We start from the raw sequence: 19,245 nt of genomic DNA, 5'->3' as shown, positions 1-19,245 counted from the left end.
ATGCCAGTTTCACACAAATAGGACAGTAAGTACAATACGAACCAATAAATCAGTATAAAACAGGTCTTTGGACATAATATTTCAGATTTTATTATCAAATAGTGTACATTACACAAAACATTTGTCAACATTTATTAAACATGATTCATTAAAAACCATTCAAGTCTAATATAGGAAAATCAATAACATTTTCTCTTTCTTGTGTTTATAGTGTTTTGTACAGCCACTATTTACACAAAAAAGAGACAATCTTTTAGAAACAATCAAACCATCAATCTATTGCAAGTCAAATCAATGTATTTGATAAAATGTCAACACAAGCTCAATCAGCTTAACAAAGATATGATTTACTGTTGTTGAATATAATTATATTACATTGTGTACCTAATAAATTGGCACAGACAAAGCTATTATGATTATTAAATCAAAGAAAGCACAGCAGCCTTCAATAATTACATTCATAATCACAATATACAAAAGAAAAAGATTAGACATTTTAAAGAGTACACAATAAGCAATTTAATGTTTATCACAGTAAGCTTGTCATTATTAAAGTGAATTAAGAGCTTAGAGCTAAAATGCTTAAGATTTAAAGCTGACTGTGGAGTTTCTTGATGGCCTCCCCCCACTTGTGGATAGGTGGGCTGCCGCTGGCCACCAGCTTCCTGAGCAGACTGCTGGGCTGCAGGTGGGGCACCTCAGGATGAAGCTGCTGGTAGTGCTCCAGCCTCTCCAGGACCTTCGCCAGCCCGACCATGTTGGCGTAGAACATCGGACCTCCACGGTGCCTGGGCCAGCCGTAGCCCGACACATAGATGACATCGATGTCTTCAGGTCCTGCAGCTATTCCATCATCCAGGATATGGAAGCCCTCGTTGATCAGGGCATAGAGGCAGCGCTCCAGCACCTCCTGGTGGTCGATGCGTCGCGCCACCAGGCCGTGCTGGGCTCGGTACGCCCCCAGAAAGCTGTGCAGCCAAGGGTCAGACCTGGCAACCCGACTGCCAGGTTTGTCATACTGGTACCACCCCCGGCCTGTTTTCTGGCCGAAGCGTCCCTCCTCACAGAGCAGGTCTCCCAGAGGACTGTACCTGCGACCCTGTCGGATTCTAGTAGATCGCCCTGACGCCGTGCCAGGCTCCACCAGCCCCTCTCCTTTCCTGATTCTCCATCCCACGTCCAGCCCAGAGAGGTCGGACATTCTGAACACACCCATGGCAAAACCAAACTCCTCCAGCGCTTGATCAACTAACTCTGGTGTAGCTCCCTCCTCCAGAAGGAAGAACGCTTCTTCAATGTAAGGCTTCAGCATGCGGTTCCCCACGAAGCCTCGACAGTTGCCAACTGCCACACTGGCTTTGCCCATTTTCTTCCCCAGTTGCATGGCAGTGGCCACGGCTTGAGGAGAGGACCGAGGCCCGTACACCACCTCCAGCAGCTTCATGACATGGGCTGGGGCAAAGAAGTGCATCCCGACCACCAGCTCAGGGTTGGGGGTCTCAGAGGCGAGCTGGTCCACGTCTAGAGCAGAAGTGTTGGTGCACAGTAATGTGCCGGGTTTACAAACGGCAGAAAGCTGCTGGAAGACTTTGGTCTTCAGGGCGATGTCCTCAAAGACAGCCTCGATGACCAGGTCCACATCCGCCACGGCCTGGATGTTCTGGCTGTAAATGACTCTATCAAGAGCAGGAGCCACACCACGTCTCTTGGCTCCTCGCTCCAACATGCCAGATATCGCCTGCTTTGCCTCCATCAACTGCTTCTCCTGGGTCTCCACGGCGATCACAGACAACCCGGTCTGAGCCAGTGCCACGGTAATGCCTCTCCCCATGATGCCGAGGCCTTTTTAGACAAAATCACAAATCAAATAAAACCTCAAGTCACAATTCACACATACCTTGGACAATTTTGGATCAGAAAAATAACAATATATATACAAGAAGAATCACAGTAAATAATGTTTTTGTGTAAATAATGGTAGTCTGAAAAAATATTAAGCCTGGGAATTTTTCCAATGCTTGCTATTTTAATGCACAAGCTGCTGAGCTTCACATATCCAGATTGTCATTCATCCAACCCTCACTGCCGAGTACAGAGAGCTCACCCATATACATTCAGCGTAACTATAAATGAGCTTGTGCGTATTGTTACCTCAGGCAAATAGAAATTAAAGAAGCTTTTACCGATGACAGCTGCTTTATGCAAAGGCCTGGGTTTGCTCGTGTCCCAGCGGGCTCCACTGGGCATCCTCCACCTGCCAACAGCTCTCTCAGCAAAGAAACAGTACTGCAGGGCGCGGGCCTGGCCTGAGGTGAAGAGAGTGGCCATCAGCTCTCTCTCTCGCTCCATGCCCTGAGCATAGGGCAGGGTGGCAGCCGCCCGCACCGCTTGGACACATGCGATGGGTGCAATAGCTCCACGGGCGCTCTGACGCACCTTTTGCATCACCTCCTCAAAGAGAGCATCCAAATCAGGCTGCTGTGGACACGGATGAGCACTGATACGACGAGGACCCAGTGACCGACCTGCAATAGAAACAAGGAAGAAACATGACTGCATATGAGTAACATTTTTGCATGCAGTTTTCGGAGTTTTCAGAAAGTACATTTTAATTATTGCAGAATATTATTTCTGCAATTTGCTTCCTACTTTCCATTAGTACTGCGTTTTCCTTTTTCTCCAGCCTGGATGTAATTGGCCACTCATCACTAGGTACCCCAGTGGCTTAAAGAGCAGAGTGACACGACACACCAATTTTCAAAATAATTGTACAGACTCCAGTGCCACTTCACTGTTGCCGTTTACTTAGAATAACACCGATATGAAACTAAATGAAGGCAACAATTTGATTCTGGCCAAAAAACAGCTGGTAAATGTCCAACTCCAAAGAGGGAAGTGATTTAATTTTTGTGATTCTCATGCCTACAAGCAACGGTACAATACTAGGGCAATTTTCCAGGTGAAACTACATGACAAGACTTAAAATTAGAGCCTCAAAACTTCCTGTCTGCTGTGATTAAAGCCTGCAAACAATGAGAGAGAAGAAGCAGATATCCAGTCTGCTAAAACCTTGTTAAAAGCATCTTAATTCCCATTCCTGTCTCCTCTGACATGACTACATGAGACAGCAGTAGGAATCCCTCACAGCTTCACTGAATTACATTCAGTGGGTCTGGGCCAGAAAACTGGGTCAGCATGGCTAAGCTTAAAGGGACAGCAGCCCCATCTGATCTGTTATCTCCACTTAGTCCACAATAACTTTCAATTGTGTCTAATAAAGTCCCTATCAATATATCACTGTGGAAGAATTCATGTTGAAGGTCATTATAGGTCAGTTACAAGTACAATGCTGTGTGGCAGCAGGATGTGATTCCAATGTACTTTAGAGGGGGCATTATTGCAGCGGTTAATCTGTAAATGGTTGAGCTGCATCGATGGATTTGTTGTGCGGCGAGAGGAAAGCCTCTCGCCGCTGTTCTGACAGATGTAGCGGGCAGATGTTGCAACTACTGGGGTAAAAAAGTTAATCTGGTCACCAGCAGAGACTTGAATCTCTGCATGTGTGTGCCTGGTGTCTCTCTGTGTGTGTGTGTGTGTGTGTGTGTGTGTGTGTGTGTGTGTGTGTGTGTGTGTGTGTGTGTGTGTGTGTGTGTGTGTGTGTGTGTGTGTGTGTGTGTGTGTGTCCACATGTGCATCAATTTAGGTTGTCACATTTTTTTTGTATATGTGCCAGATGTACTGCTGGCTGCGGTTTATGTATGTATGTATTAATGTTTTTGAATCTATTGCTATCTATCTGTGCTTGTTGCACTGGCCGTTCATCTCAATGTTTCAAACATTCACATGTTTCGATATACATTTTAGATACATATTTTCCATCCAAATTCAACACCCCTGCTTATCAACTCAAGAGTGGAGTATCGGTCAAAGTCTCGTCATCTCCCATCTTGTATGCTGTTGGCTTCACTGTCTGACTCACTCTAAGCCTCAGCTTTAAAAACAACACTCACTTTCTCACCCACTCAAAGTCATCTTGGCAGTGCTGTGTGGAAAAAAAGCATTTGTAAAAAGCATCAGACTGCAATCATCTTTTGATTGTGAAATGTTGTTTTACAGGCAATCCTGGGGACTTGCTGTTGACATTTCACACAAACTTAGTGTGATAATTTGCTAAAGGTGGAACGTTAGGCAAAAACTAGCAGTTTTCATACCAATTGAAATGTCTTACAAAAGAGCCTTCATTGCCAGGTAAGCTAGCAACAAACTGTTTTAGATGACTTATCTAAAACAAGTAGTGAGCTTCTTACTTTATAGCCATGAAAACATCCCTATGTTCCTTTTATGCAAACGAATCAAAGGCTGTTGTACAACCAGGGCAAAGACATAATTCACATCAATCAAATTTAATCGGAAAATGTAAACACAAAAAAACGCACACCGGAGTAGTTGGTATATGCATTACTTCACAATATGACCTTGCTAACAGCATTCCTTAATGCTTAAAGGAATAGTTTGAATTGTTTAAGAAAAAATGATGCTTAATGACTTCCTTATTGTGAGTTGTATGAAATACGTGATACCACTTTCTTATCTGTATGTTAAATATAAAGGGTTGGTTGGCCATAGCTTAGCAGAAAGTGAAAACAGCTAGCCTGGGTCTGAGCATAACCTGCAAACCCACAATTTGGTTTTTTTTACACTTTTGTACGGATAAATCACTTCACAATGTGTTGATTAGATGTTTGCTGCTAGGCAACTGTGGAAAGAACCAGGCTAGCATTTTCTCACTGCTTTCAGTCGTTATGATAGGCTAATCAATAGCTGGTCTGAAGTAAAGTATCACTGAAAATGTTGTTAAATGGGTATTCCTTTCATATGAAAATGAAATGTATAAACCTTTGAATTATTGTAAAGTATAAGACATCATCTGACCAAGAGCAGAATTGGAAAATCTAAGCATTTCACAAAAATACACACCAAATGTTCTTAAAAGTTGATTTGTCATTAAACACACAAATTACACAGAGAAATACTCTTTGGTAAACTGTGGGGATGTGGCACATTTTATCAGTCAGTTTAGTGTGTTCATTATTCTGATTCACATACACAGAGAAACCCTTATCCTCCTAAATGATTGGCTAGAGCCAGTTATTAATATTCAAGGAAAGTGTGTCCCTTTTCACCCTTTTAAATAATAGAGCAAAAGCAGTGAAGACATCAGAGCACATCTGACAGAGCCATGAAACATTTATGGCGTCTGTGGTGGAGGATCTGCCTGCCGTGTTTTCTGCTTCCTTTGATTTCTACAACCTACATGTCAAATCTTCTTGATGTCGGACTTGCCCAAAATAACTCCGCTGGGGAGGAATGTAACTTCCTTCCACTAAATTCATTTTTTAAGCCAGTCGAGAGTGAGTGGATTTTAAAACTTGTGCAATCAGGTTTCTGTGCCTCACCTGCAACACTCAGGGCAAACTTCACAGCTGCATCCACAGTGTTGTGGTCAGTAACCTGATCCACTATGCCAAGTTGCAGGGCCTCAGCGGCAGTCACATGGCGGCCTGTGGGAGATATGAAGGGCATCAAAGGTCTATCTGGATGACATGTGACATTTTTAATGCTTAGATGAGGAATAACACACCTCCCAGCCAGGCACAGTAGATTTGGAAACAAGGACCATTTGTGTCCTTGATACATGTCAGAAGATAATAAAGAACAACAGTCTCCTCAACTATGGCGTTAAGAACATTTCCATTGATCTGAACAGGGCAGAATATAAGCAGCGAGCATGGTGAAACTAAACACATGGTGACCTCTGCTGGTCATCACAGTAAACTACCGATCTCATGTCAGCAGCTGCATGTTGTGAACAGGGTGTCAATCAACAACTCTGCCAAGTCAATGATTGGTAATCATTTATACATATATAATACGCAGGGACATCTGCATGTGGGTTTACAAACAGAGCCCTCTTGCAAAAATAGACCAACATTTTATATTTTTGCATGGCATACTGATTCTAAAAAGATATCATCTCTGCTGATAAAACAAATAGCAATCCTCGACTTGGCCTGATGTTTAAGGATGGTGCGATAACCACAGTATCACTATCAAGATTGTTAGGGCTGGAGTTGTGTCAAAGTCGTAATTTTGGTATCAGGATTACACTAAGTATTGTGACTTCTTCACATGAATATATGCTTCCCTTTTTCTAGTCTGATACTTTAAAGAATGTCAACACTTTTATAATCATCTCTTTAATAGTCAAGCAGGGTAAATCTGTCTTCTCTACCTGTGGTGATGAGGCTTAGGGCAGCTGGGACCCCGATGAGCCTTGGTAGACGTTGGGATCCTCCTGCAGCTGGCAACAGACCCAAAGTCACCTCTGGAAGCCCCAGTCTGGCCTTAAAGGGCACAGAGGCACAAAGTATGAGTAACAGAAGGGGCTTAACAGTTTGGGGTGTTCATGTCACTCTTCCCCATAACATTGATTATATATTGCAACAATTAAACCATTTGAAAGAAAAATGTGATGGTTTTATTTTAAACATAACAACTAAACCAACAGTTACTCATTGCAACATGTTAAGACAGTTAGACACTGATGCAGCACTACGCTGATATTAAAAAGAGACAGAGAGCGCTCTGAAGCATGAACTCACTTTAGAGTGTGCGATTCGATAATGACAACCAAGCGCCAACTCAAGCCCTCCACCTAAAGCGCTTCCTTCTATGGCCGCCACCACCGGCTTGTTGGCAGACTCAATGGCGTGGAACATCGGAATTAGTGGAGGTCCAGTCATTTTGGATCCAAACTCCTTGATGTCTGCCCCTGTTGTGCAAAATGAAATGGATTTTGATATCAAGAGTGTTCAAACAGAAAGCCAGAAACAACAGACTTTATAATAAGGTGCATCTGGTTCAACAGAAATTCTGTGCTTCTGTCTTTGAGGAAATTAACACACACCAGGACGCTTCAATTGTTAAAGTTTATTAGTTATTATTGAAACTAAAAATTATATTTGAGAATTATTTTGCAAGCCTACGGGTGTTTGATAGTGTACTCTTGTCGCCTTTTGCACCGACCTTTCCACCCATTTCAAGGTTTGTAATAGAACATTGAAAGAAGTCAAGCAAAACACAATTCAAACATATTTTGGAACCTATTTGTGTCACCATTGTAATGTTGCAGAAAATACAAGAAATCTAAATAATGTCCATACCTCCACAGAAGATTCCATTCTGGCCACAGATGACCACAGACTTCACGTTTGGGTCGCTGAGTGCTCTCTGCACAGTATCAACGATGCCCTGCCTCACCGCTGCACTGCATCAAAGAATAACATGTTTACGTTATACTGGATGTACATTATTGCTGAAGCTCACCTTTCAGTAACCCTTTAAATTGTTATAGTCGAGTAAAGGGACAATTTAGAACTTTCTGTTACAGGACTTCTTCCTCAAAATAATGTTAATTATTAACAATATGACCTACATTTGATATGAGTTTCTGTTAAACAGGGTAGTAGAGGCCTAAAGAGCTAGGCAGACAGGATTCATATTTGTGAGAAACACCCATTAATATTTACTACATCTGGGGTACCTTCGAGCACTGTTTTTAACCCAAAACTGGAGCAGTTTGCAGCAGTAGATCATTGACCAGCAGATTAGGCTTTGCAACACCACAATACTACAAGTAAAAGTCCTGCGTTCAATAATTCACTTAAGTAGATGTAGAGAAGAAGAATTGGCAAAAGGCATTTGAACTATCAAATGTTTAAGTATTCATTATGCAGCACAATTTCCCCTTTCAATGTCTTAATAATATCATGACATTTATTTTCAGTTATAATTGTATACATATAAATTGTATATTGTCTACAACAATGTTTCATTTTATGTATCGTCATCATACATTTTGTTTGTATTAACTTCCTCCACAAAGTAAATGCTGTCTGATAAAGTATATATTTTTGAAAATGGAATTACCTACTCCTACAATAGGCCTACACTACTACAGCAAATACATTCCATTTTTGATTTGAGTTAACAGCCTTTCCTCTGACGCCCCCATCTGGCAATATTTATATAATTTGAATATTGTACTGACAAAACAAGTTATCGCCTTTGCTATTTTGTGTGCGTTTTCCTATGCACATTTGGAATTGTACATCCCGAAGGCTTCTATAAAAGTCCCACAATATATGAACATGCGGTAATTTTTCTTCTCACAAGATAAAACAAATTCGAGAGTAAATCATGGATCATGCATTAAAGAAGACCTGCTTGCTGTTGACTGTGACTCACCTGAGTGCGTTGACAGGCGGATTCCGCAGAGTAATCAAACCGACACACTCCGAAACAAGATTATATTCAGCCATTTTACCGAATACCAGACGCTGTCGCACTTCTTTCTGGTTTGTGTATTGAACTTTGTAACTTCAGTCCTGCTGCCAAGACTGCATCACCTTTATCACAGTTTTACTATCCATGTGATAAAGATTTCCAAACTGTCTTCTTCGTCGCTTTTCTTCTGTGTTGTTTACAGTGGGCGGTTTGGGGTAACGACTCGGAGCTTTAGCGCCCACACCTGGCCTGGAGTTAGTTAGAAAACTAAATCTGTCAATTTTGTTCCCTTTTTTTGGGCATATATGCTTTTAATTTAACTGTTTTGGTATAGTATCATTTGATTAATAATAAAGCATATTTGAGGACCAGGAAAATCGCTATAAAAAAACTTGAATTATTATTATTATTAATATAAAGCAGCAATCATTTTTTTATTAAAAAAACACATATTACAGTCAAATGCAAATACCATTATAAACATATTTAATATACATATATTACAGATATTGCTGAGTGAATACAAAAAATATCTTTCAGCGGTTAGGTAAATGCCTCCAGAAGATGGCAGTAACACCAATGATGTCAGCTACCTTTAAACCTTAAAGTACACGAAGAAGAAGCAGCAGTTGTTGTTGGCCATTTCTTCTATCCACTCTGACTGTCAACACGGAAGAGAAGCAGCCGTCTCCAGGCTGACAGTGTGGAGGAATATGCGCTCTCTTGTGGGACTGCTCGCTGTGGTGGCTGCAGCCAGTGTGTACCTGTACTCTCTGTCCCTGTACCTTCCCGCTGCGCCGCGGAGACCTCCAGCCGCCCACAGACACCATGAGGAGCCTGGGGAGCCCGCTGACAGCTCCGGGGAGCCCAGCAGGTGACGCGTCTGTTATCCAGAGATTATAAAGTTCACTAGGTTATGTTTTTATCTACAAAATGTGCATTTGACTGTAACGTTGATATCACTACCGCTTACATAAGCATGCTCTTATCTCACACACAATCTCATCATGGAAATACTCACTCTATAATATATGTGTGTAGATATGTAGCCTACTGTAAGATATGACATTAAGTAAAGTTTTAAAACCCATTAATTATTAATATTAGCGTCATTACACAGTTGTAAAACACTTTATAACCACTTATATACCCAATACAACTGCTAATGGCTGTAAACCTAACTTTAGGTCAATGTGTTAACTTCAGTCCTCTGACTTAGCAGCCAAAACCAATACAGTGTTACCAGTAATTCAGGTTGAAATTGATCAAACAAGCACATATCAGCATTTATAAACTTGTCACCATCAGGTATATGTCAATATTGAAATGTTGTTGATTACCATAATATCCTATTATCTGTTCCTGGAAGAAGTGCATGATGGGACTAACTTGAGTATGGATGTCATGCAGGTTGAAGTTCCCCTCAGACTTGGAGGAGCTGAGGGAACTGTCTGAGCTCCTGCAGTTTTACAAGACGGAGCACACTGGATATGTCCTGCTGCTCTTCTGTAGTGCATATCTTTACAAGCAGTCCTTTGCCATTCCTGGATCTTCATTTCTGGTAGGGTAAAATGCAGGTGTTCAAGATCAGGTGTTCTCTGTACTGACGCTGGATAACAAGGCAAACCATGGATATTTTACGTGTCGGATGTCTTTAAAAATGTTTACAACAATTAAGCAAGTCATTGATCTTCGTGGGTGTGAGGTAGTCACGGTATTTGTTGACATGTTTTACAAAAACAATTATTGGTTTGAATGCCAATTAGAAAATAACACGTATGGCAGGTGTGACACAAATTAAGTATGCTATAAGGAAAAATGAAAAAGTCTCTTCTCCAAACTCACACTGCAGAGGATAAAAATATCCAGCAAGCTCAAACAATAAAAGGATGTCAGACTCTCGTTGTGTGTAGACATTATAAGACTTTTGTGGCAGTTTTTCTTCCCCATTATCATTGATTTAATTCCCCAAACGGAGCTTGCAGCACAGAACCACTGTTAGATTAAAGAGTACTTCTCTCCTTTGGCAGGAAGAGATACGCAGTAGATTGTCTTGATGTGCATGTCTGTGACGATCATTAAACACTTTTATGTGTAATCACTCTGGCCCTCTCCACTTGTCATTATGCAGAATATTTTAGCAGGAGCTATATTTGGACCCTATCAAGGACTGCTGCTTGCCTGTGTGCTCACCACTGTGGGCTCCACCATGTGCTACCTCCTGTCCCAGACCTTTGGAAAGCGCTACATCGCTAACCTCTTCCCTGATAAGGTCTCCATGCTACAGAGGAAGGTACATCTGTGACACCATGTAAACAACTTATTCAAGGCAACAAATTGATTCAATTCTACTGTATATTCTGATAATAAATGAGTTTTTATGGTAGGCTTTCATTGAGAATATGAAGTTATATATTCCTGCCCCGAATGCTCTGCTCACACATATTATCATTACATGTATATACATGTGCAAAGTTATACAGGGGGTGATTACAGGTTTTGTTTTGTATTTTTATTCCCCAAAATGTGACGAGAAGATATGAAATTGACACTGAAAATATCTCAAAAAGCAACAGACACACTACTACTCTCCCTATATGTCCTAACATCTCTTTTAAAATCTTATCTTTTCTACCAGGTTGAGGAGAACAAGGACTGTTTGTTATTCTTTCTACTCTTCCTGAGATTCTTTCCAATGACTCCAAACTGGTTTCTGAACATGTCGGCCCCTATTGCCAACATCCCCATCACCCACTTTATCTGCTCAGTCTTCATTGGTAAGAACACAAGGATCTCCTTACATGAAAAGAAAAGGACTTCACATTCACTAAACTCACACTTTGGCTACTTTAATTATTGTTTGTATTAGGTGCGTGCTAATTAATACGGCTAATCGTCCCTCTGTGAAATCATCAGTTTCAACATGTGATTGTGACATTTGCTAAAGGGAAAGTTTACACCCAAACAAAAACAAATATTTGTCCTCATACCTGCAGTGCTATTTATTAATCCAGATTGTTTGTGTGTGAGTTATTGGCTGTAAAAGTGTCCTCTTTCTCTCGAATACACGGCTTGTGGTGCTCAAAGCCCAAAAAACAAAAGACCTAAAGAACTCCCAGCAACGTCTCTTCCCGGAAATCATGACCCAGTCACTCAAGATAATTCACAGTTCTTGTTGTGAACAGTTTCATACAGAAAGTACTTTATTTTTAAAGAACTGCATGCTTTTTGTCCACGAGTAGATACAATCTTCCTTCTGCAGAGTGATATGGTCGGTGGGTGTAGTTTGAAAGAAGGAATATAGTTCCTACATAAAACTGCTCACAAAGTCTTGACTCGATTTACATCACATTATTATTTGCCTTCAAATTTTAAGTATTGAACATTTCTCCCAACCCTCCACATTCATTTGATGTCTAACTAAAGTTTTGTTTTTAACCTGCCATCTATGTCTGCAGGCCTCCTACCGTACAACTTCATCTGTGTGCAGACGGGCGTCATGCTGTCTGAGGTGGCGTCTCTGGACGACTTGTTCTCATGGGGGAGGCTGCTGCAGCTGCTGGCCATCGCCTGCATGGCGCTGCTGCCCGGCGCCCTCATCCGCCGCTTCAGTCAGAACCGCCTCAAACTGGACGTCCCGTCACAGAACGGGCTCAACACGGAGAAGAAGGTCCAGTGATTTGTTCAGGGAGTTGTTTTCCCTGGCTCTCTGCCTCGAAGATTACATGTATTTAAAGCGATGACTCTTCAGAAACAACCTGCTGACTAAAGTGTAAAGGTTTCTTTTATCTTTTCTGGAGCCACCTAGAGATGCAGAGCTGTAAAAAATAAGACTGGCACATTGGGATTTGTAGCCAGGTATTTTTGTTTAACCAAATGTTTGTTATTCTACAGTATGCCACAACATCATTGAGCACAGTACATTTATAAGGATACATTAATGTACAGTAATCATAAGGATAAAGGGAAGGGTTTAAAGGGGACTTGGCTTCAATGTAAACAGCCAGTGTTTCAAGTGCCTGTCGTGCAGTGCTGGACTCTGATTCTGACTTCTACCTCCACCAGTTTGGGAAAACTTATGTAACAGCCTGCTCATGTTGGTTGTAGCTTAATGGCTCAGATGATGTTTGTGTGAATACCTATATTTGTAATTGAAATATGTTTGCAGCATATACTTGAAATTGTATTTTTCTTTTTTGACAATCACATTTTAAGTATAAATTGTAATGCAGGGTGTTCTGCAATTTTTGATATTTTTGAACTTTGTTGGAACTCAAAGTTTTTCAAATTGTGTAATTTGGCCTCAGTCTTTGGGGTAACAAAAAACAAAAAACTTAAATGACATGACTGAGTAAATGTCATGATACCTAATCATTACCTGAAACTTTAGTAAAGGTGCAGTTAATCCAGGATGTGTTCAATCGATCATTTATATTGCGTCTCTGGCTGTCCGTATGTCTTTTGTACAGGGCTATTCACACTGCACAGTGTTATCTTAAAACTCTTTCTTTGTGTGGGTTAAGATTTAAAATGTAATGTCAGCTTTCTGTCTCTTCAAATATGTTAATTATTTTTAAATTGAATGTACAGTTATGGTGTGCTAGATCCCGAATGACATGACACCTAATATTTCAGAGGTAAAAACACTTTGGAATAATAAAACAGTAAATGTGAAAAACAGCATTTTCTTTTTTCAAATATTATTTATTGCTCAGATCCAGGTTGCTCAGCAATACAGTTCACTCACAACTCAAAACAACAGCTTGGCTGTTACCAGAAAGGCATGAATCCACGGGATGGATTAAAAATGGATCATATATGTCTCTCTAGCGCACAGTCACCGATTACCTTGAGGTGTCTGGGACCTTTTGGCCCGTGGGAAATGTAGGACTTGAGGGTTGAGACCTACTGAGGGGACAAAAGGAATCTCCCAAATGGTGAAAAGCAGTTAAGAAATGGATCCATGGAAAACCACTACTGAAAGTCTAGTGCTATATAAAGTGTACCTACTGGATCGCCTACAACAGTCTCATGCAATGCTTTGTGTTCTCCCATTTAACAACAAGACAAGACAAAAACACTGCTGTGGTTCTGCCTACATCAAACCAGACTTTACTAAATCTTTCCTCAGCTAACTATCTTTTTTTGGATGGTTGTTGAATGCCCTATTTTTTGTTCAGTCACAGAACAAGATTTGATTAGCTTTTTCTTTTTGATCAGACCTGGTTACTCTGTCAACCCTCTTTTTATGCATGTCACAGATTCATTTATTTTTCCATCGTGATTCCCAAACCTGTTAAACATTCTAGTTAGGATATTTCAACCACAATTGAACAACTAGTATAATTGGTAGTGATCTAACAGGAATGAATATTAAAGCAAAGCATCCCAGCTACTGCTCCGGACTACATCATTAAATCAGTGTAAATGACGAGAAAAAACCAGATCAACAGGAAAAATAAAAGTCTAAACTATCCAACCACCATGTGATATGACTAACAACACAGTACACCCTCAGTGATGTGTGTAATTGTGGTTTTCTGGTACTGAATATTGATGTCTAGCAACAAACCAAAAAACCTAGAAACACCAATCCTTGGAAGTACAAATTAAAATTAAAAGGAAACTATTAAGTTTTGACAAGATTCCTCCTCAGACAGCGGCCGACTTACAACAACCAAGACGCTGTGCTCTTCACACAGTGAAACCGAACCAGCTGGAGGGAAACCTGCACTGACTGTAAAGAGCCAAAAACACAAGCGAGACAGAGATCTGAAGAGTCCTCTGCAACACAAGAGACGAGCCTTCAATACTGCTCTTAAAAAGCTAGTCCTGCCAAGTTAAACCATGAGTGACAAACTGCAATTTCCAGTGCTACAGCGAAGAGCCGTTCTCTCCATGACATGCCCTACTACAGTGAAGCAGACCACCACAGGAGTCACGTGTTTCGAGTTAAAGCACCGTACTGCATTGGTGTGGCTAAGGTCAGGGGGTCATTTGAATCAGGTCTGGTGAGCGATCATCATCAGTATGAGGTACTGTACCGGCTGTGGGGAGGCTTGCTGTTGTTACAGCAAGCCTCAGGCATTGTGTGAGTTCGATAGACCTTTTATGTTTTATTTCAGCACTGCTAATCTGTGTTCACTGGGACAATGATCCAGCTCATCTGATGACAAAAGCCTGCCCTCGAAAAAAATAAAAAATAAAAATCAGCTCTCAACAGTTAAAAGAACTCCAAAGACAAACACTAACTTTCACTATATAATTTCTTTATTTAATTATTTTTCGCCCTAAATCGGTTTTAGTAACTAAAGTCAGCCTTGGATTCTGAGAGGTAATTCTGAAATGTACAGCACATCAAAAAAAAAAAAAATCATCTATAGATTGATGAGAAAACCGTTTAAAGGTCAGTTTTGAGGCAAGCTGTGACGCTCTAAAACTTCTCCCACCATCTCTCACATCGCAGGTGTAGACTGATGAGTGTTATAGAAACAGAAAACGATGCATTAATGTGTGACTCTATTGTACATGTTTACAGATATACAGGTATCTTGTCGTACACAGTGACATTTCAACGACTAGAGTTGTTCTACATTCTACACAGAAGACTAGGGTTTTTACATCAAGTTCAAAGAGTCCCGTCAGTCTATTTTTGCAGCTTTGTGTTTTCTTCAAATCAACCCCAGAGTATGTTTTTATCAAATAGAGCTGGTACGATTGAATTGGGTTGTTTAAAAAAAATCTTTTTTTTTTCCACAAGTGAATAAACTTCATTGTTGTTTTTTTTAAAGTCTAAAAAAAACCTGGAGGTACAGTTGGGAAAAGCAGGAGGTACAGATGGTTGGTTTCTGTTTTGTTTTCAACTGACTTTTCTTTCCTTTCTCTGATTTCTGTGAAATCAGTACACAACATCCACATTCAGAACCACTTCGGGCAGGTATGTACCCCTTAGATCCTGCTCTTCATTCCTTTCTACAGAAAATGTACTTTGAAATCCTTTTGACGTGTATCATTAAGAGGTTGTATGGCGTCCAGGTAAAGACAGTCCAACAGGGTTGACAAAGTTTCACTAGTTGACTGGACCTGAAGAGTTTAGAGATTACTGTAGATCTTTTGTCTTTTTTTCATTAAAAAAGAAAATTAAAAACGCTCAAAATGATCAGTTAACAAGGCATACAAAATGTGGAAAAAGGGGAAATGAAAGATTGGACTGAGGTACCCTGAAGCCTGAGGTAGATCACAATACTGACATGCGCACTGTTCACATCCTGACCAAAGTTATCGATGGTTCACTTAACTGTTCTCCTATTTTTCAGGTTTTTTTGTTTATATTATTATTCATAGTCTAGTTTTCAAGAAAATAAACACTTCCCTTCAAAATAATATGGCAGTGTCCCACTGAGGAAGAAAAGAAAAGGACTTTGTTTTTCTTTTTGTTTCTTATCAATAGCTCTCATCACAAAATAGGAAAAAAATAGATTCATAAATATTACTCTCTCTTTTTATATATATATACACACACATGCGCACTCGCACACAAACGCACACACACGGAGGAAGCTGTGCGTATTGGCAATAACCTTGCGTCTGGAAGATGAAGCTGATGGGTGGTGTCTAAAAGTTGACATAAGGCAACAAGCTTTCATGGTCTCCACAGTAAAGGGACACCAGGAGGACCTGCGTGTCCAGCGCACTCGCAGAGCGGTCGGCTGGCTCGCCAAAATAAAACAAAAAAGAAAAAGTTAAAAGAAAGAGCGAGGGTGAGAATGACAATCTGTGTGTCTGTGGCCCCGCCTGCTGGACACGGCAGGGGTGATTCTTCTAAAAGGCTGCATATCGTACATTCACAGCTGTCATGCCGTTTTAGAAAGCTCCCTGACAAGAGAGGGTTAAAGCCAAACACGGCTGCGGTCACGTTTGCGGTTGTGTGTGTACCACAGGTCATACAGTGCCTCCCAAACCACCCTCTAACCCAAAACTTTTTCCTCACTGCCACTTCACACACCAAAAGTGAGCACCCTCCCTCAAAACAACGTCTAATTTCTTATGTTTGTGTCGGACCTCATGACGTCCCAAATAAGGCCGAGCGTGTGGCTCAAAAAGACTGGTCACCTGTAAGCAAATTAAGTTTGACCAAATAGTGTTTTTAAGATTTGCTCTGATCGTCCTTTATTAGACAATGTTTAGATTTCTTTTTTAAATATCAGGACAACAAGCATGAATGCTGTTATAGTTACTTTACAGCATGGAAGAATTATATCAGTTTAAAAATTCCTCTGATGCGTTTAACCTCTGTTGAGTGAAAGTGGCAGTTCAATGAGGGCTATGGGGGAAGAAACTGTTCCTTGACAACAAATATGTTTTTAACCTATTAAAAAAACACGCCAGATGAGAGAGAGTGATGAGAAATTAAAGCAGAAATAAGCAGAAAATAAAGAAATAAAAGAAAAAAAGAGTAGAAGCATCAGATATGATTGGTGAGAGACACTTAAAAAGGGACGTTATCTTTTGCGTTGGCACACACACAGGCTTGTTAAAAAGACCCATTCACCATATTTTCTTACAAGTGTTTTTCTTTTGATTTCAGTGGCCTATACTGTGAACACACAAGGGGAATTGCCTTATGAGGCTGTCAGAGCACAATCAATCTCTGGAACAAGCACAAATATTAGAAACTAAACCAAGTTGTTCTGTCATTTTGATAGTAAAATAACAGTGCGTACTCTCAGTGTGTATCAATATACTTTTCTACTCTGTGTTAATACTGCTAAGGATATTTCATCTTTCAATCTGAATATCTCTAACTCATGTGAGAGCCCATTGTCCCTCGCGCTCGTTCTAACCTAAAATATTTATCACAATGCCTCGTATACGCTTGTGTTAATACATTTGCTTTATCAGTTTGTTAGGCCTATGTTAGTCCAACTAAAGAGATAACGTTATTCAGGGCGACATACTATTTCCTGTTTGGAACTGTGACGACAGCAGTTCCAAAATTCTCTGCCATGTCCACGTTCCTTATAGATTTTTTTGGTCTTTTTTTTTGTTATATTATATCAGTACGGTTTTTTTCCACTCTATCTGCTCTCACGGGGCTGGCAGTGCACACAATGCCCTCAGCCTTTGGCTCTTACTTGTTTTCCCCCCTAGTGAAGTTCTTTGGTTTTGATCCTGGTGCTGCTGGTCTGCCCTGCATGTCCCCCTTGGCCGTGGCCTTTGTCTGGGTAGGTCTCTGTCCGTTTGGGAGGGCTACATTCATTGGCTGGCACCCGCCGGAGCCGCCCCGCTGGTCACTTGGCGTGGTGCGGTGACACGGCGGTGCCCTGCTGGTGCTTCTGTTCCTGCTGTTTGACCTGCTGAATGATCTCCCGGATCTTCCTCTGTGCAGTCTGTGCGGAGAGACATCACATACAGGACGGGGTGTTAACTGATATGTAACAACACGTACCAGACTGACCTTGGAGTTAGGCTTTTAATGAACAGATAACTGTCATGTTCCTATGAACTGCTCAGCATCATTGGGGGTAGGTTGACTGTGTGGGTTTGTTTTTTCCTGCAGTTATCAGTATGTAAATTGTATTAATATATGCTTAAATTGTTTAAAGATAATAAGAACTAATAAACTAAAGTAGCAAAGAAAATGACTTCTAGCTGAATTTGAATCCTCATCCATTTACTACGATTCTGTAATATTATGTAATAATGTCAAACATGATATCATAATATAGGCCTGTATATAAAATAAAATACTCTACTTTGAATAACTAGTGTTTGGTATGTTTTCCATCTACTACTTCTCCCATTCACAAATCCAAAATCAAATCAAAAAATCTAAAATTCTATTAATATGTAACAAATATATTCCATTTCAGAGCAGAAGAAACACTGTGTGTGTACGAGAGTCTCTTTACTCAACTCGAGAGTACGAGAGTCTCTTTACTCAACTCCTCACAGCTCTGGTCAGAAACTGGGCAAAAGTGAAACATGTACAAACCACAGACTGTCATGGCGAATACAATCGCTGCTTTAATTCTGTCTTTAGGACGTTGTTGTGAGTGTGGACGGAGCAGCTACAGGTTAGTTTAGCCGGATCGATCCATTCAGAAAACAAGGATTTTAAAAGGTTTTTCGCTTGCCGTCTTGTCTGCAGACTTGTCAAAGCATTAATTCATGTTTTTTACTAACCGGTATCAGTATGTAGTTACTTTGGCATCATTTGGAACGTGTATTACAATTAAATCAGTGTAAAATAGGTTAATTTTGTCATAGTTGGTTTCCACCACAGTATTTACATGGAAATAAGCCCCGCCCCCTCTCCAGCGCGTCCTGTTTGAATGACAGGAGTAAACACAGCTGACAGCCGCAGTGAAACTCCAGCGGTTGAGCGATGACAATATTCGCATCGCGTCCGTTGTGAACGCAGCATAATGCAGTTCAGAAAACACTGTTCTGTCGCTTTTAAAGCAACTTCGAGATTTTAAAAGTTTCAGGGGCACACAGGCCATGGTGGCCTTAGGACGTACAATTATTTGTGGGGCATAACGTCATGGCCGTCGTGAAAATCCTACCCTGATCCCAACCCAACATTATATTCATTTAATAACTTTGTAATGCTGTTGAGAGTATTTTCTGAATTATAATGTGAAAAAAAGAGATATCCAACTTTTCTTCTGTTAAAACATGCAATAACCACTGACTCTAAAATGTGAAAAAGTAATGATTGTATTCCTGGTTTTAACCAATGTTCAGAGCACATGTTAAAGAAGATAATTTGCATTATCGCATAAACATTTCTGAACAGTTAATACAAAAAAACTGATGTACCAAGTTAAGCCACCATATTTGACATCAGATCTCTAATCAGCCCAAATAGCAAACATATCTGTGTTCATTTGTTAT

General features: G+C 40.5%; 3 protein-coding genes across 3 annotated transcripts in view; 1 reads left to right on the top strand and 2 right to left on the bottom strand.

Annotated features, from left to right (window-relative positions):
• Positions 1-66: 66 nt before the first annotated feature.
• Positions 67-8,527, bottom strand: ehhadh (enoyl-CoA, hydratase/3-hydroxyacyl CoA dehydrogenase). Its single transcript, XM_079665555.1, has 7 exons — positions 8,308-8,527; positions 7,224-7,327; positions 6,663-6,832; positions 6,293-6,404; positions 5,457-5,561; positions 2,184-2,525; positions 67-1,842 (listed from the first exon to the last, which is right to left on the bottom strand). Exons 1-7 carry the CDS (start codon positions 8,379-8,381, stop codon positions 590-592), a joined length of 2,160 nt encoding a protein of 719 aa, XP_079521681.1. The 5' UTR covers positions 8,382-8,527; the 3' UTR covers positions 67-589.
• Positions 8,528-8,953: 426 nt separating this feature from the next.
• tmem41aa (transmembrane protein 41aa) lies at positions 8,954-13,027 on the top strand. The gene is made up of 5 exons (XM_079664542.1): positions 8,954-9,220; positions 9,757-9,907; positions 10,478-10,639; positions 10,985-11,123; positions 11,805-13,027. The coding sequence occupies exons 1-5, from the start codon at positions 9,060-9,062 to the stop codon at positions 12,023-12,025; spliced, it is 834 nt and encodes a 277-aa protein (XP_079520668.1). The 5' UTR covers positions 8,954-9,059; the 3' UTR covers positions 12,026-13,027.
• A 2-nt stretch (positions 13,028-13,029) lies between these two features.
• Positions 13,030-19,245, bottom strand: part of igf2bp2a (insulin-like growth factor 2 mRNA binding protein 2a) — a 46,003-nt gene continuing 39,787 nt past the window's right edge. The window contains exon 16 of the mRNA XM_079664541.1: positions 13,030-17,735. Coding sequence (XP_079520667.1) covers positions 17,637-17,735 — 99 coding nt within the window. The 3' untranslated portion in view covers positions 13,030-17,636. The remainder of the gene's footprint in view (positions 17,736-19,245) is intronic.

Source organism: Notothenia rossii (genome assembly GCF_949606895.1).
Source record: "Notothenia rossii genome assembly, chromosome: 2".
NCBI classification, from domain to species: Eukaryota; Metazoa; Chordata; class Actinopteri; order Perciformes; family Nototheniidae; genus Notothenia; species Notothenia rossii.
This window is presented reverse-complemented; position numbering and strand designations above follow the sequence as displayed.

Excerpts from the sequence above, each read along its gene's own strand:
- tmem41aa (XM_079664542.1), top strand. The coding sequence starts at position 9,060 with ATGCGCTCTCTTGTGGGACTGCTCGCTGTGGTGGCTGCAGCCAGTGTG. Across the intron at positions 9,221-9,756 it reads AGCTCCGGGGAGCCCAGCAG|GTTGAAGTTCCCCTCAGACT; the intron begins GTGACGCGTCTG and ends GATGTCATGCAG. Across the intron at positions 11,124-11,804 it reads TATCTGCTCAGTCTTCATTG|GCCTCCTACCGTACAACTTC; the intron begins GTAAGAACACAA and ends CTATGTCTGCAG.
- ehhadh (XM_079665555.1), bottom strand. The coding sequence starts at position 8,381 with ATGGCTGAATATAATCTTGTTTCGGAGTGTGTCGGTTTGATTACTCTG. Across the intron at positions 5,562-6,292 it reads CCTAAGCCTCATCACCACAG|GCCGCCATGTGACTGCCGCT; the intron begins GTAGAGAAGACA and ends TATCTCCCACAG. Across the intron at positions 1,843-2,183 it reads GCATAAAGCAGCTGTCATCG|GCCTCGGCATCATGGGGAGA; the intron begins GTAAAAGCTTCT and ends TTGTCTAAAAAG.